Consider the following 14505-nt stretch of genomic DNA (forward strand, 5'->3'; position numbering starts at 1 on the left):
AGCCCGGGATTAAAATATCCCGGGCTTTATTTGCATGTTCCCGAGTGCCGCCATTTTTAAATGCCTGGTAGTTCAAACTCCCTGCCCGCGGCTACACACGGCACGGGCAAGGCAGTTAGAACTAAAGCCCCTAATTCGGACTACCATTACTCCTCATTGCAGAAGGAGTAACGGTAGTCCGAATTAGGGGCTTTAGTTTGAACTACCTAGCCTGTGCTGCGTGTAGACGCGGACAGGGAGTTTGAACTACCAGGCATTTAAAAATGGCGGCACCCAGGAACATGCAAATAAAGCCCGGGATATTTTAATCCCGGGCTTCATTTGCAAGTTTTAATGGCTACATTAGCCACCCTAGTTGGAACTAGGATGGCTAGTGTAGACATACACTTAGCCTTTAATGTGCCACAGGACTCCTGGTTAATACTAACAGTCTATTTCTTGGTCAATCCCTAGTAAATTATTTCAAAAGTTTCCCTTATTCAGATATATCTAGAAACACAGGAATTTGCCATATTGAATCAAATTAGCAGTGCCTGTAACTTCAGCCTCCTGTCACAGGCAGCGGTTAATACCAGCCACTCTAGAGGAAGCCCAAAGGAAAAGGTTCTTCCTAAGGCCCACTAATCAGGTTTTGGTTTATGTCTCTTTAAAATGACTCAATATGCAAGAATAATTACAGCTTCACTCCACCCACTTTCCATTCATGCATGTAGGCATGAATCAATAGACATTGTTTTTCAACATCAGCGGTACATGGCCTTCTGTACAAAGAAGTACTTGGGCATGTACATATCTGTTCTTTTCTTACTTTAAAAATGTGCATGCCATTTAATATTTTGTAAGTTTAGCCCAAAATGTTCAAGGTGTCTTTCTTTCTAGCACTGAATTATTTCTCCCAGTCTTTATGATTACAATTCATAGCATTGCATTTCTTACCTTCTCCTTTCTTAGTATCTGGGAATGGTTGAATAACATCTGGGGGTGGTTGAATAACATCTGGGGGTGGTTGAATAACACTCTCAATTATCTTGGTCATGTTTTGAGGAAACATACTAAGATCCCTCAATGTGCGAAACTTTTGCGAAAAGCGAGGTGTAGCCATTGACTGCAGTTCTTTAAGATCAGTATCAGGCATCCCCAGGGCTATAATTTTTACCCCATCACTTTTCAAATCATTGGCAGGCTTTTCCACATCATCCTTGGATTTTCCTGAAGTCAGCACTACTAAAATTCTGTTTTTGTCTCTTCTGCTAATTGGTCCTTTAAAATAGGCACTGTGAACTTTTTGGAGGGCATTGCCTGTTCTTACTGACCCATCCTTGAATACAAAGTTCTTTTTGACATGGTTCAGCATTGCATTCTTAGTTTTATGGGTGTCCAGCTGAAATTCAAGGTGCAAATCATCACTATATTGGGCAAGTGCAATACGGTATTGAGTAGGAGTCGCTGTTAGAAGACCGATCGTTTTGCTAATAAAAGCCTTCACAAAGGGGAACGTCTTGTCTCCCAGGCTACTAGAGCTGTCAACCAATAGGACAATATCTGCAGATGTAGAGGCTGCAAAAGTCAGAAAATTCAATGTTATTGCATACTTCTTACCCTTTATCTCTACAATACTAAGCATAGAATCCCTCTTCAGAGTCTCATTCTGTTGTATGTGACTAAGTGGCAAAAGTTGCTTTTTCTTTCTGTCCTGACTCCTCTGTGCTTAGTTTCCCGCCTGTCACAAGTGCCGATTGCCCCCACCCTGTTGTTTTTCATCCTTAACCTACACTGAAGTCAATAGAAGTTGAAAACCCTCCATTTTAATCAAAAAATCATCGTGCTGCAGTGGGCTGCACTGAACTACTTTCTTATTTGCAAATTTTCTAAACTGTGCAACACAGCTACCCTAGCAATCATATTGATCTGTCCCCCATCCAGGACCGAATTCTACCCTAACTCACATCACATGAAATATCACAATTTGACTCTTGTACCTGGGATTTATACCAAGGACCCTAGTCTGCAGATTGTACATGTAGAATCCCAGTGAGCCAAATAGAACTCACATGAGTAGAGTGCAGGATTCTTCTTCACATACAGAGTAGTTTAATCCTCGTTACCCACTTGAAAATAATTTAATTATATGTGTGGACTTCATTTATACACTACCTGTATTTTCACCCCTGAATCTGGCTCTAATCTACAGAAGTCGGTCAAAGTTTCTGATATAGCACTGATCATCCCAGTGGGTGTCTAGACTACATGGATCCTTCGACGGAGCCATATAGATGAGTTTACTAGACATAGGAAAATGAAGTGGCAATTTAAATAATTGCCGCTTCATTTACATCAAAATGGCTGCTGTGCTATGCCGATCAGTAGTTTGGCGGCACAGCAGGGCAGTCTGGATGCTCCACGGTTGACAACGGAAGCCTCTGTCGACCTCTCCATTATGTCTCGTGAAATGCGGATTACCGGAGCGGTCGACAAAGGCTTCCATTGTCAACCACAGAGCATCCAGACTGCCACGCTGTGCCACCAAACAGCTGGTAGGCACAGCACGGCAGCCAATTTTATGTAAATGAAGTGGTGATTATTTAAATTGCTGCTTCATTTTCCTATGTCTAGTAAACTCATCTACACGGCTCCGTTGACGGAGCAATGTAGTCTAGACATACCAAATATGCGAATCCATGTCCATCTCCATTAGCCAAACACAATTTCACTCTACTACACAACGTCTCATGTGGTATACAGACCCTGACTTAGAGGGCTTGCCTCCATTTTTATTGGGAAAATAGTGTTATTTTTTTAAAATCATGTAATATAGCACAAAGGATATGGAAATACCAGGTGTTTGAGTTACTGAAGTTTGACTCCCAATAAGAAAGAGGAACAAAGTCAGCAGCATCTTCATATTATGAATGAATGTTCCAAGCTTTAGTTCTGGAGAAATAAAATAAAAAGCCCATATATCAATCATCAAAAGGATACCGGAACATGACTGCATAATGCACTGGTATAAAGAAATTTACAATCCACAAATGCTGTTATAAGAACCTAAAGAAATATACATAAATAAATAGGAAAATGGTAAAGGATACATTGTCTCCTTTATCCAAGACATCAGATATGAATTATTGTAATCTTGTCTGTGTGGCACTAATGCCTCCAATCTTCCCCTTTCGTACCTATTTAAAATAATATTTTCATAGTGATTTTGATGACATTTCCCTTTCTCACTTGAGTCTCCTTCTCAACTAAAGGAGTGACATCTTACTTTTGAAATCTAGTTTCTTATTATGTTCCAGACCCTAATCTTCACTCTGCCAGTAGCACCTTTGAGCATTCACTTATCCGCTTGTCACAGAATCACCTTCCTGCTTTTTCCCAGGCCACTCCACATGCAGGGAGGAACCTCCTGACACTTTATTCTATCTAGGGTACATCTAGACGACATCTATTTGTTGGAAAAAAAGTGACGCAAAATGTACTCTGCATTTTGCGTAGCTTTTTCGGATACTTTTGTTGGAAGAGTTTTTCTGACATTTGGCCTGTCTAGACTGTCTCATACACCTCTCTCAAAAGCCCCCTTCTTCTTCGTAAAATGAGGAATACAGGGGCTTCCAAAAGAGCGGGTTTGCTCTTTTGAAAAGAAAGAAAAGAAAAGAAAAAAGCACAGAAGAGCAAATGCGCTCCCTGGACACGGTGGAATTTTTCTGGGATACCACCGTATCCTGTGAGATTTCTCTTTGAAACCTACCTTTAAAACAATGTTTCTCAAAGTGGTCCGTGGGCCCACTCTGAGAAAGCTGCTACCAGGCCGCTCTGGTTTGTAGCAGCTGTGCAGCTACAGAGACTTGCAATGCCCGTTGGCTACAAGTGGCAAACTGCAGCCAAAAGATACAAGCCTATGAACTATTGCCACCTGTGACTGACTAGCCTACCAGCCAGCTGTTACTGAAACCAAATGTGCCTGGCATTACCATTAGTTTTTCCTTCTCTCACTGACCCTTCCATTTGTCTGTCAGTTATTTGCCTGCCTGGTACTTTCTAATTGCTAGATTACAACCTGTCTGGGTAGGTACAATGGGGCCCTAACCCTGGATAAGGCTCCACAGGTGACATTGCAGTGTTCTTCAACTTGTGACTTGCCTGGGGCCTAGATCTGATCCATGAGGACCTTCCGTTTGGCCCGCTGACCATTCTGTCCCCTGTTTCTACTGTGCGAAAGCCCCCACTACCCGATTCCATCTCTGCCCTGAGCAGCAGGCTTCTGGCAGCTCCACCCTGTGCCCAGTCACAGCTGCAGCTTTCCCATGCTGACCTGCCTCTGAGCACCCTGCCCAGGCCCAGCACCTGCTGGGTTGGAGGACACTCTGCCAAGGGCGCCATTTCGGGAGGGGTTGGAGGGGGGGGGGTGTCACTGCAGCCATATGCTTCGGGATGGGGCTTCCTTTTCACCCTTTTCCCCCGACACTAAGGGAGTGAGGGGAAAGTGCTTGCATTGCATGCAGGCCTCTCACACCTGGCTGGTGAGCTCCCTTCACCAGGTGTGAGAGCCATGTATGGAATGCAAGCACTTTCCCCTCATTCCCTTAGAGTCCAGGGTACGGGATGAAAAGCAAGCTGTGTCCCAGAGCATATGGCTGCTACCTTCACCCTCTTCCCCGAAATGGAGCCCTTGTACTCTGCAGCCCAGGAGGAAAAGGGGCTGCATGGCAGGAGAGTACAAGGGCAAGAGCTCCTGGGAGAGGAGTCTGGGGTAAGCTTGAGCTGAGTAACACCAGTGGGGAACAGGAAATAATGGCAGGTGCCTGGCAGGACAAAGAGAAGACCATCTGTGGCTCTGGCCCCTTTCCCTCCCTCCGCTGCAGAGCATCCCCTGATCCAGCAAGGGCCAGACCCTGGCAGAGGAGGAAGGAGGTGCATAGAGATGGGTCAGCACAGGCACACTACAGCCAGGACTGATCAGGAGCCCAGGGTGGAGCCAGAGATGAGTGACAAGGCCATCCTTACAGCAGAGCCCCCAGCTGGGAGCAGGAGCTGAGCACAGGTAGGAGAGGCAGGGATAAGACAGGCTACAAGGCGGTAGGGGGGAAACATGTCATACCCTGCTTCCAGGGACCCCATCTTCCTTCTAGCTCCTTTCACTCACCGGAGTATTAAGGAGGCTCCTGTGTCCAGTAAACACTTCCTCTCTCCACCCTCAGGTACTGAAAATCCTAATTACCTGAATGAAAATGGAGGGGACACTGCTTACTCAGAGCATCTGCATTTTTGGTTAACTGAGTATCAAATTTCACCTGTGCAGAGAACTTCATCTCCCAGTGTGATTTGTCCTCATGGTCAGCGACAATGAAATTTCACTGTGAAACTACGGCTAAAAATATCTTTTCCCAGTTTCCCTTATCCCAATGTTCTGAGGTACCTGACATCCCCCAAGCCATTTGAGCAAATGGATTTCACCTGTATTTCATTTAGAACCCTTTTCATTTGGGCTACATCTACATTGGCATGATCTTGCGCAAATACTCTTTAAAGCAAGCCAGTAGGCTGGCACAGACTACCAGACAGCATGCTACATTGGTAGCTCAGCTATTGTGTGATGTTAACAATAGGCTTGCGTCACTAATGGTGGAAGACTGAAAGCAGCACACACATGGTATTCAAATCTTTGTGCCTTGGGAATTGATCAAGTGCAGTGAAGTGTGTGAACTACATAAGAACTTAACTGACCCTTTCACAAAAGTTGATCCACATGGATCCATTTTTAGAATGAATCTTGCAACAGTGGTTTTTTTCTATAATAATGTTCTTATTGGATACTGTCTGAACTTTCAAAAAATTGTCAGTAGATGTCATTGGAAAAAAAAGAAACAAGGTTTGCAGTTAAGGTAAATCAGTAAGACTTCTCTCCCCCAACTGTAGAACAAAATAGCTACTACCTCAAAAACCCTTTTTATTAACAATGGAAGTATTTTTTTTTCCAGAGAAGCATATTTACCTAAATTATATTTAGTAGTAATTAGTGAGGATCATGAAATTCTGTGTAGGTTTAATTTGGGGTAGAGGATGAGAGAACAGCTTTGATTTACAAGAGAAAACCTAGGTTAAGTAAAATATTTATGCATATAGGTTTGACAGTCTTAATGATTGTTTCTGACATACTCCTACAATGCAACAGCTAGTATTTAGTATTCTTGTTTCCCTTTAAGCATCAGTCATGTTTCTTTCTCTCACGGTTATAAAAGGTTTTGAAACTGCTGGCATCATTAGTCAGAGTTGTGGCCATTGCTCACCAGAAAGTTATGAACCTTACAGTAACTCCAGTTACTTGAGAAGTGCTGTCCTTCTTTGGACACATTGCATCCCTTATGCATAAGGTGAGATTCTTTGGAATAGCAGTGTCCAGTAGATCAATATCTGTGACCCAAGAATCTTTGCAACAGTTGTAGCCCAGGGCATAAGGAGTAAGGGACAGCCTCAACTGTTTCTCAGTTCTTTTGCTAATGAAGACTCAAATTAGTGAGATTCTTCAATCTCTTTTCTATGTGGACAACATCTTGAAGAACCTTGGTGGTTTAAGGTAACTGTTCTTCTAGCTATCAAGTGATTTCCATACAGATTCCATCCTTGCTCAAAGGTGGGTAATAGGACTCCTATATAAATAGATTCAAGAGCTACATGCTAGCAGAGTTTGATCTAGTGGCCTGTCTGACAGTATAGGAGCATAGTAAAAGTACAAACCAAACACTGAGGCTACGTCTACATTGGCACGATCTTGCACAAATACTCTTTAACGCAAGAGTTCTTGCGTTAAAGTATTTGCGCAAGAGAGCGTCTACACTGGCATGTGCCTTTGCACAGGAGATGTGCTTTTGCGCAAGAGCATCCGTGCCAGTGTAGACTCTCTCTTGCACAAGAAAGCTCCAATGGCCATTTTAGCCATTGGGCTTTCTTGCGCAAGAAATTCATGTTGCCTATCTACACTGGCCTCTTGCGCAAGAACAGTTGTGCAAGAGGGCTTATTCCTGAGCGGGAGCATCATAGTTCTTGCACAAGAAGCACTGATTTCACACATTAGAACATCAGTGTTCTTGTGCAAGAACTCCCCGCCAGTGTAGACAGGCAGCATGTTTTTGCGCAAAAGCAGCCGCTTTGGCACAAGATCGCCTTAATGTGTTGATACATTTCAACATACAGGGTACACTTTCAATCAGGGCTTAATTGTATACCAGAGATGAGTCACAGGGCTGCAGTGTGACTCTGCTGATTAAAACAGTCAGTAATTGCTGTACTTTTACTAGCGAGCAATACCAAAAGAGCCACTGGCTTGCCAACATTTGGACATTGCCTCATTTGAAGTGCCAGAAAAAGTAATTGAATACCATTGCCACACTAAAGATCACTATAAATATTAATAAAACACATCAGGCTCTCTCCAGTGATGAAAGGCAGCTTCATTCAAATGCTTCCACTTCCATCCAGCTACATATTTCTCTGCATTTCAGACTGAATATAAAGAAACCACTAAGAGTTCATGTAAATAGGGTGTTTTATGTGCCCCTCGTGTATAGCTATTAACACTTATTTAAACATAAAGAAAACACATAATGAGAATAAGGCTTTATAGTGGCAACTGTACAACGAAGTGTCTCTCTGAAATCCGAGTGACAGGTTGTTGGGTTATTTGGCAATGAAGCATGGTGCTAACATCCGTACTGTGATATTTTCTTGTAAGGTATGTTATTTGACCACTAGATGTCTCTGTGCTAGTGGAAGTCTCAGCAAAGGGCGAAGTCTCTGGTCATACAAGGGATGGAAGCCAACTTGTTTTGTTCCTAGCTTATTCCAGTTCTAATCAATGTCTGCTTTGTAAGGGCTGTGGCTACACTTGTTAAGCCAATGTGCTCATCAGTTCTAACCCGGGACCCACTGCACAGCTGGAATAAATAGAGTACACTTTAGAGTAGGGGCAAGAAAGATATGACACAGGCTAGATCCGGCCCACCAAGCTGCTGGATACTGCCCATAGCCCACCTGGTCCAATCTGAGGAATACCCGATCTGACCCACAGGCTGCCCCACCAGGACCCTCAGGCACAGACCAGTCAGCTGCTTCAGAAAAATCTCATGCCACTTAAAGCGGATGGCTGCTCCCTGTGGCTCTCTGCTCCAGTTGCTGGGGCAGGGAGTGAGGGAGGCTTTGTGCGCTGCCCTCACCCCCCCAGTAAAATCTCTCAGCGCCTGTTGGCTGACTGGGAGCTGAGAGCTTTTGCTGGAGGAGGGGTAGGGGCAGTGCATGAATCCTCCCCCTACCCCCAGCACCCAGAGGAGACAGCCAGACTTTTTGACCAGCCTGGAGCTGTGGCAGGCAGGGGGCTGACTCAGGGTCCTGCGGGCTGCTGGCTAGGAGCCCTCTAAGTAAGTGCCTCTCAGCCACAGCCTGCCTCTGGCACCCATGCCCCTCCTCCCTTCCCCAACTCCCTGACCTGAGTCACCAGCCCCTCCGGTCACAAGTCACTAGCAAACCTTTCGCACCTCCTCTCTCCTTCAGGTCTCAACTCCCTCCCAGACCCTGCACCTCCTCCTACACCCCTTCCCAGGCCAGAATTCTCTCCTACACCCACACCCAGTCCCTGCACCCCAATCGCCTGCCCCAGATCACAATCTACTTCTTCACTCAAACTCTGTCAGCCCTGCATCCTCTCCTCCTCCCCATTCTCCTACCCTGAGCTTCCTTCTGCACCCATCCTCCATCCCAGATCCTGCATCCCTTCCATAGAAAAGTGTGGCCCTTGACCACATAACAAAATCTTAGAGTGGCCCCCCCCATCAAAAACCACCCTGCTCCAAAGGAAGCACATAAGAGATGGAATCCTTTGCTCAGATCCCAATTGGGTTACGAACCACTTTGCAGCAGCTACTGCAGACTAAAAGCTAGTTGTACACCTGTTGTAGCCACCATTAGTGGGAAAATCTACCCAGTGAATTTTCCTTTTTTTGATTCCACCTCCCATAAAGATGTCTGTCTAGTGATGCGATGAGCTTCCGGGGGTGCTAGGACAGATAGTTGGTGCAGCTTCCTTGCATGGACGAACTACATCCCCCCCACCACCACTTCCTTTTCACAAATATTAAAAAAGAATAAATGCTGGAGTTTTGTGAAACATCAGATCTGAATAAGAAGGAAATCATATTGGGAATATTAGATTTTCAAAGGCTGAAATTTTCATGTGCAAACCATTACTTTTTAATACACATTATATAAATATCACAGTACATTAACACAAGCAGAAACATTCATCATAGTTAGACTGCAGCAGGAGACTCACATTGCCCTAAACCTTAAAAACATAGAAATAAGATCTGAAGGGAAAAGTCTCTGACATTCGTTGCCACTTCCTTGCACCCTTCAACAACATCAGTGACTCTTGCTTCCATCTCCAGCAGATACTGAAAAGCCGTATGTACACCGATTTCAGCAAGCTTGTGCTCTGCCACAAAAATCTTAGTTTCAGCCTCATACACTTCTGTATCAAGAAACTGGCCCATCTAACTTTCACACAGTTCATATCTATATAACATCGTTCCACCTTACTATTATAGAGGTTGAATTTTGTATTAGAGTAGGACTAAGACTAAGGGGTACATATTTATCAGTATCTGATGAAGAAAAAAGTGCCTTATGGAGTGTTAATAACACCTCCTCTTTCTTGTATAACACTTCTTATCCTGTAAAGCTCAATGCATGTCACCATCGTGAATGCATGTATACCCACAACACCCATCTGAGGAAGTGCTGTGCTAGTTTTACAGATAGGAATCTCAGATGCAGAGGGGCTAAGTGATTTGCCCAAGGTAAAATTGGAAGTCCATGGCAGAGAAGGTAATTGAAGCAGGCTACAATCCCACATCCTAAGCCAGTGCCTTAGCCACCGGCCCACCCCTCCTCTTTACTATATTGGGGGACAAAAATAAAAGTAAAACATTAATCTGGCATTAGTGTTGCATGAATATATCAGTAACTTAAAAGTCTAAATCATCACAAAAAAATCTGTAATTATCTTAAAAATGAGCATTGCATCCTCAGGAAATTCAGAGTTAAAAATTAAATTTAAATATGTGCACATGCGTTATCTATTGTATTATAAATAAAGCAAGTGGGGAGAAAATATACTGATAAACCGATAAAGATCCATATTAAAAAAACAAATTCAAGAGATTAGAGAGAAGAAAAATTGAATATTACCAAAACTTCAGAATGAATATTTCAGACTAACAGAATATTTAAATGAAAAGTTTGCCACAAAATGAAATGAAATTAAGTAGTTTTCCTTGGCAAGCACCTAACACGGTATGTGATACTTACCACAGAAAGGGAAGACGTGTATCTGTCCGAAACTTTAGACCCTACAAAGTGGCTCAGAAAAGACTGAAACCCTTTTAAAAGAAAATCTATCAGTAGTTTGCCATAAATCCCCTCCCATGTGGAAAATTAAAATGTGTAGCTTTCAAAGAATTCCAAACCACCAGAAATAATCTCTCCCCTCACTGGTTGGTTTTAGTGCTGAGCTCCTGCCAGCAATAGCAGCTGTGAGGGTGAAGCTCAGAGCTCTTCTGGGTTTCCAACTAACCTGATTTTCACTTTGACCAGCAGTCATTTCTGTACATTTTGTAACCCCTGGAAAGGTTTCTCCCCCTATCCCCATCCAGCAACTTTTAGAAAGGGTGCTGATGTTTTCTTACTTTATCTTTATTAATTCATTCCAGTTGTTCTTACAACAAGTTCTTTTTACTGTCAGGATAATGAGGTAACCTCATGCCTCTTTAAGGAGTAATGCTGCAAAGGACTTGAAGATATACCAAATGAATTTTCTGTCTCAATTCACTCACACATTTTTTTGGAATGTTCTAACAGGGCTAGTTAGCTGGAAAGCACTATCCTGTGTTCTTGGAAATTTCATTTTTTACTTATATAAATACAGTACATCCTGTGAGATCACAGAACTTCTTTAGAAGTGGATAGACGTGATCATTGAATAGTCTAGTAACCATTAATGTAAAAGAGAGCATTTCCTACATGTAAAGTGAGGAAATGGGCATTTAAAAAAGGAGTACATAGATAACGCGGTATACTTGATAGCTGCATACAATAATATATGGGGAAATCTTTTTAAAATTGGGTGCTTTTGAAAAAAAGTGATAGTATGGGCAGTCCTGGGAGATGGAAGTAATTTATTCAAATAAGTTCAACTTACTCTGGAATTTAGTAGTAGGAGGAGGAGGAGATATATGATGAAGAGTGCAACATACACTTATCCACTGTTGTCACATTGTAACAAAAGCTAAAACTAGATATTTATTTGAAAGTGAAAGAGCCCTAAGCTGATAAGAAGGCTTAGAAAGATAAGATTTTCAAATCTAAAGCTGTTGAACAAGATTAATTTTCTCTCACACACACACTTCCACTGATCATAATCAAAATTTACAGAGAAGCAAAATAAACAAAATGCTGCTAAAAACATTGGCTGTGGCTGAAGGTAGAGCTGGGGGAGGCACGCCCCCTAGTCCTGCACCGAACCACACCCCTTCTGCCCAGGCCCTGCCCCAGAACCACAGAGAGGGAGAAGGGTGTGTAGAGCTAGCCTCTCTGTCCCCAGGGCATGGGAAGGGCAGACACTGGGAACAGCAACTCTTCACCCCCAGTCTGCCTATAGTAGGTGTTCTGGGGGCAGAGTGTGAGTGGGGCTCTGCCTGGCAGTTTGGGAAGGCAATGCCTTTCCCTGCCTATGATGTACATCGCCCCTGCTAGAGGACATCTTAGAGTTTGATTTAAGGTTATTTAGTTTGTATATTTTGACATACTATGATGAAAAATTGTGTTTTAACAGTTAATTTTTTTTTTTAATTTTAAAATGTGCTGTCATTAAATAATTGTCTGGCCCTCCCCCCTAGTTTTCTGCAACTCTGAAAATTTAAATCAATATTGACTGGAAAAAGAAAGTGTTTAAAAGTTGTATTTGCACAAGTGTGAACATTTAAATAGCTAGACATCAAAATACTAAACAAAACCCCACAGATACCAGTTAAAAGTGTTGAAAAATTAAAATCACATTGTGCCAAATCTACTGTTAAGGCAATCGGTCATGGGATTCTAGGACTTTCTGAATGTTTTTCCTTTAATTACTTTTGTTAAATAACAAATCATTTTGCCAGAACATGAAACTGTCACTTTGCACAGGCATTATGCTAGTGAAGAAGTAATAAGATAGAAAGAAAAGGGGTTTCTGTGACAAAAAAAAATTCAAACAAACTTTATATTTCAAATTTTTGCTGGAAATGTTTACAGTGGTTCAGATCAAAACTTTAGGTTTATTTATATTCAAATCTGGTGTTTTGTTGTGTTGATTAACTTCAGAAATTTTGTTTTGAGTTAGGTTTTTAAATATGGGAATTTAAAATGTTTCTCCCTTTCCCATTTTTCTAGCCCTTTTTCTTTTCTGAATGCAATAAAAAGAATGAATGCTATCTACAGATTTTTCTTTATTAATTCCCCTCCCCTTTTTTTCCTTTTTCCACTAAAACTTAAAGAGATTTGGAGAAGTTTCATAGAGTCTGATTTACAGTGTTTTATTTTCCCTTTTGCCATTCTTAACTTTTCCTAAGTAGGAGAAATTTTTAAAAGTTAGAGTGGGGGAGAGCGGGAGCCAAAAAGCAAGGAATACACACATTAGAAAATATTCATTCTGATGCATTCAGTAGAAAAATTTAAAAAGGGAGAAAAGGGGAAACACAAATAAGAACCAACATGTTTCAATACAACAAACAATTCAAAATTGTGACACAAGTATCCTTCTGTTTATACATTACATATACTGTCATTTAAATTACATTTTCCCCACAACTTTATTTTTATTTAATTAATTTATTTATTACACAAAACTAGTTTGCAATTAGGTTTTTTTGGACCTTCTGAGCCTACTGCTTCCTCAGTGTCCACTAAGGTTGATGCTGCTTTGCAAGGAGTCTCATGGCTATTTGCCCAACAGCATTGTTTGCTGCTTTGAGGTCAAGCCATTGCCTCTCTGTCAAGGGCTAATTGGAGGCTTAAAGGGAGCAAGGCTGCCGGTGTCAACCATTTTTGGGAGCTATGTCAAATGACAGCTTGTTCCCTACTATCATCTCTGAGCACCTCCTAAAGCTTTTCCCTGACAGGCAGGGCCAGGGCAAAAAGCAACTCCCAACCCTGAAGCCATCAAAATACATGGCAAATAATCAAAGTGTGGAACACTGGGCTCTTTGCCCACTGTGCTGCAAAGGACAGATTATAATGGCTTTTAGCCATACAAGCTGATTTTAGGGATCTCATCTCATTAGCTGAACTAATTGAAAAACTGGTTTATTTGACTCAGTTGAAAAACATCCCCCAACAGGTTTTATACTTAAAAATCATTGTAATCCATTAATTTTGGCCCAATTTGCAACCCTTTGCTCTAGCCATGTCCTTCTCACAAACAGAATAACTTATGTCTCTGGACCTCCTCTTCCCCCATCCTCTCTAGTTGCTCCTGTTTTCTTCTTTGTTTCCCTTACCTGTATGGTTATCCCCTTTCTCCCTCACAAAAAACTCCCTTCTTTTTGCTCTCCAACCCCCACCTCCAAAAGAACCAGGAAACTACCTGCAAAGCCTTCAGGGAGCAGCAGCAACAGTAAAGGCACTGGTCACTCAGTTCCTCTCTGGGCTTCCTCGCTCCTCCTCTGCCTGTGGACTTGCCTCAGGAAGTGACAGTGGTTGTGGAGAGCACCTCCCTCTCACACACCCAAGAGGAGAAGGTGCTGCCAGCATGTGCCTGGGCCCTGTTTGGGATGATTTCACCACACACATGTGCAAGGAACTGTGCTGAATTACAGCATCTCCTCCTGCTCTCTCCCTGGTTTCTGCTGACTGTTGTGTCAGACCCAGCTGCTGCAGATTGTAGAACACCACTAGCTGAAGGGAAATGGCACCCATGGCCCTTAAATGCCCCAGGGAGGAAATGTCAGTGAGTCTCCAGTGGCATTGAAACAATTTGTATAGCTAAGGTCAGGGCTGATAACAGACTCTGCCTGTCTCTGGGCTTGCTGGAAGGAGCACGGCATAAAGCAGAAAGGGGCAGCCAGCCCTCAGCACTACTGGGCTGCCCCATCTCCCTCATCCAGCCCACCCTTAGCACCACCTTGACTGTGCTGCACAGAGCTATGGGGGTGATTTGAAGGGCCTGGGGTTCTCAGCCACCACTGCTTCTGTGGTGGCAGCCTGGATCACCAGACCCCAGAGCAACTGCCTCCATTGTCCCATTCCCCACCTCAGTGACCTTGGCTGGAGTGCTCTGAACCAAACTGTAAACTCTGTGTATAATGGAAACCATGTCAAGGCAGGAGATGCAGCAGAATCCCTTGTGCCTCTAGGTTGAACACCTATGCTAGTCTCCCTCCCTTAACTACACAAGATAGCTAGCTACTTCATTCAGGCTAC

The 14505-nt window shown here is 42.9% G+C and overlaps 1 protein-coding gene and 1 long non-coding RNA gene across 4 annotated transcripts in view; one reads left to right on the forward strand and one right to left on the reverse strand.

Moving 5' to 3' along the window:
* Positions 1-13957, reverse strand: part of COL6A6 (collagen type VI alpha 6 chain) — an 89075-nt gene extending 75118 nt beyond the window's left edge. The window contains exons 1-4 of one of the 3 annotated variants that reach the window (XM_075921927.1): positions 13670-13957; positions 5144-5218; positions 2836-2931; positions 937-1557 (exon numbers count right to left, since the gene is read on the reverse strand). In XM_075921927.1, the coding sequence (XP_075778042.1) occupies positions 937-1557; positions 2836-2902 (688 nt within the window). In that variant the 5' untranslated portion in view covers positions 2903-2931; positions 5144-5218; positions 13670-13957. Of the gene's footprint in view, positions 1-936; positions 1558-2835; positions 2932-5143; positions 5219-10359; positions 11008-13669 lie in introns of those variants that run through there. The other 2 variants (XM_075921926.1, XM_075921928.1) reach the window with 2 other exon arrangements.
* The window catches only part of LOC142827285 (uncharacterized), a 39621-nt gene that overhangs the window by 20257 nt on the left and 4859 nt on the right, over positions 1-14505 (forward strand). The gene's annotated exons all lie outside the window — the stretch shown is intronic.

The sequence above is a fragment of the Pelodiscus sinensis genome, chromosome 2, assembly GCF_049634645.1.
Source record: "Pelodiscus sinensis isolate JC-2024 chromosome 2, ASM4963464v1, whole genome shotgun sequence".
NCBI lineage: Eukaryota > Metazoa > Chordata > Testudines > Trionychidae > Pelodiscus > Pelodiscus sinensis.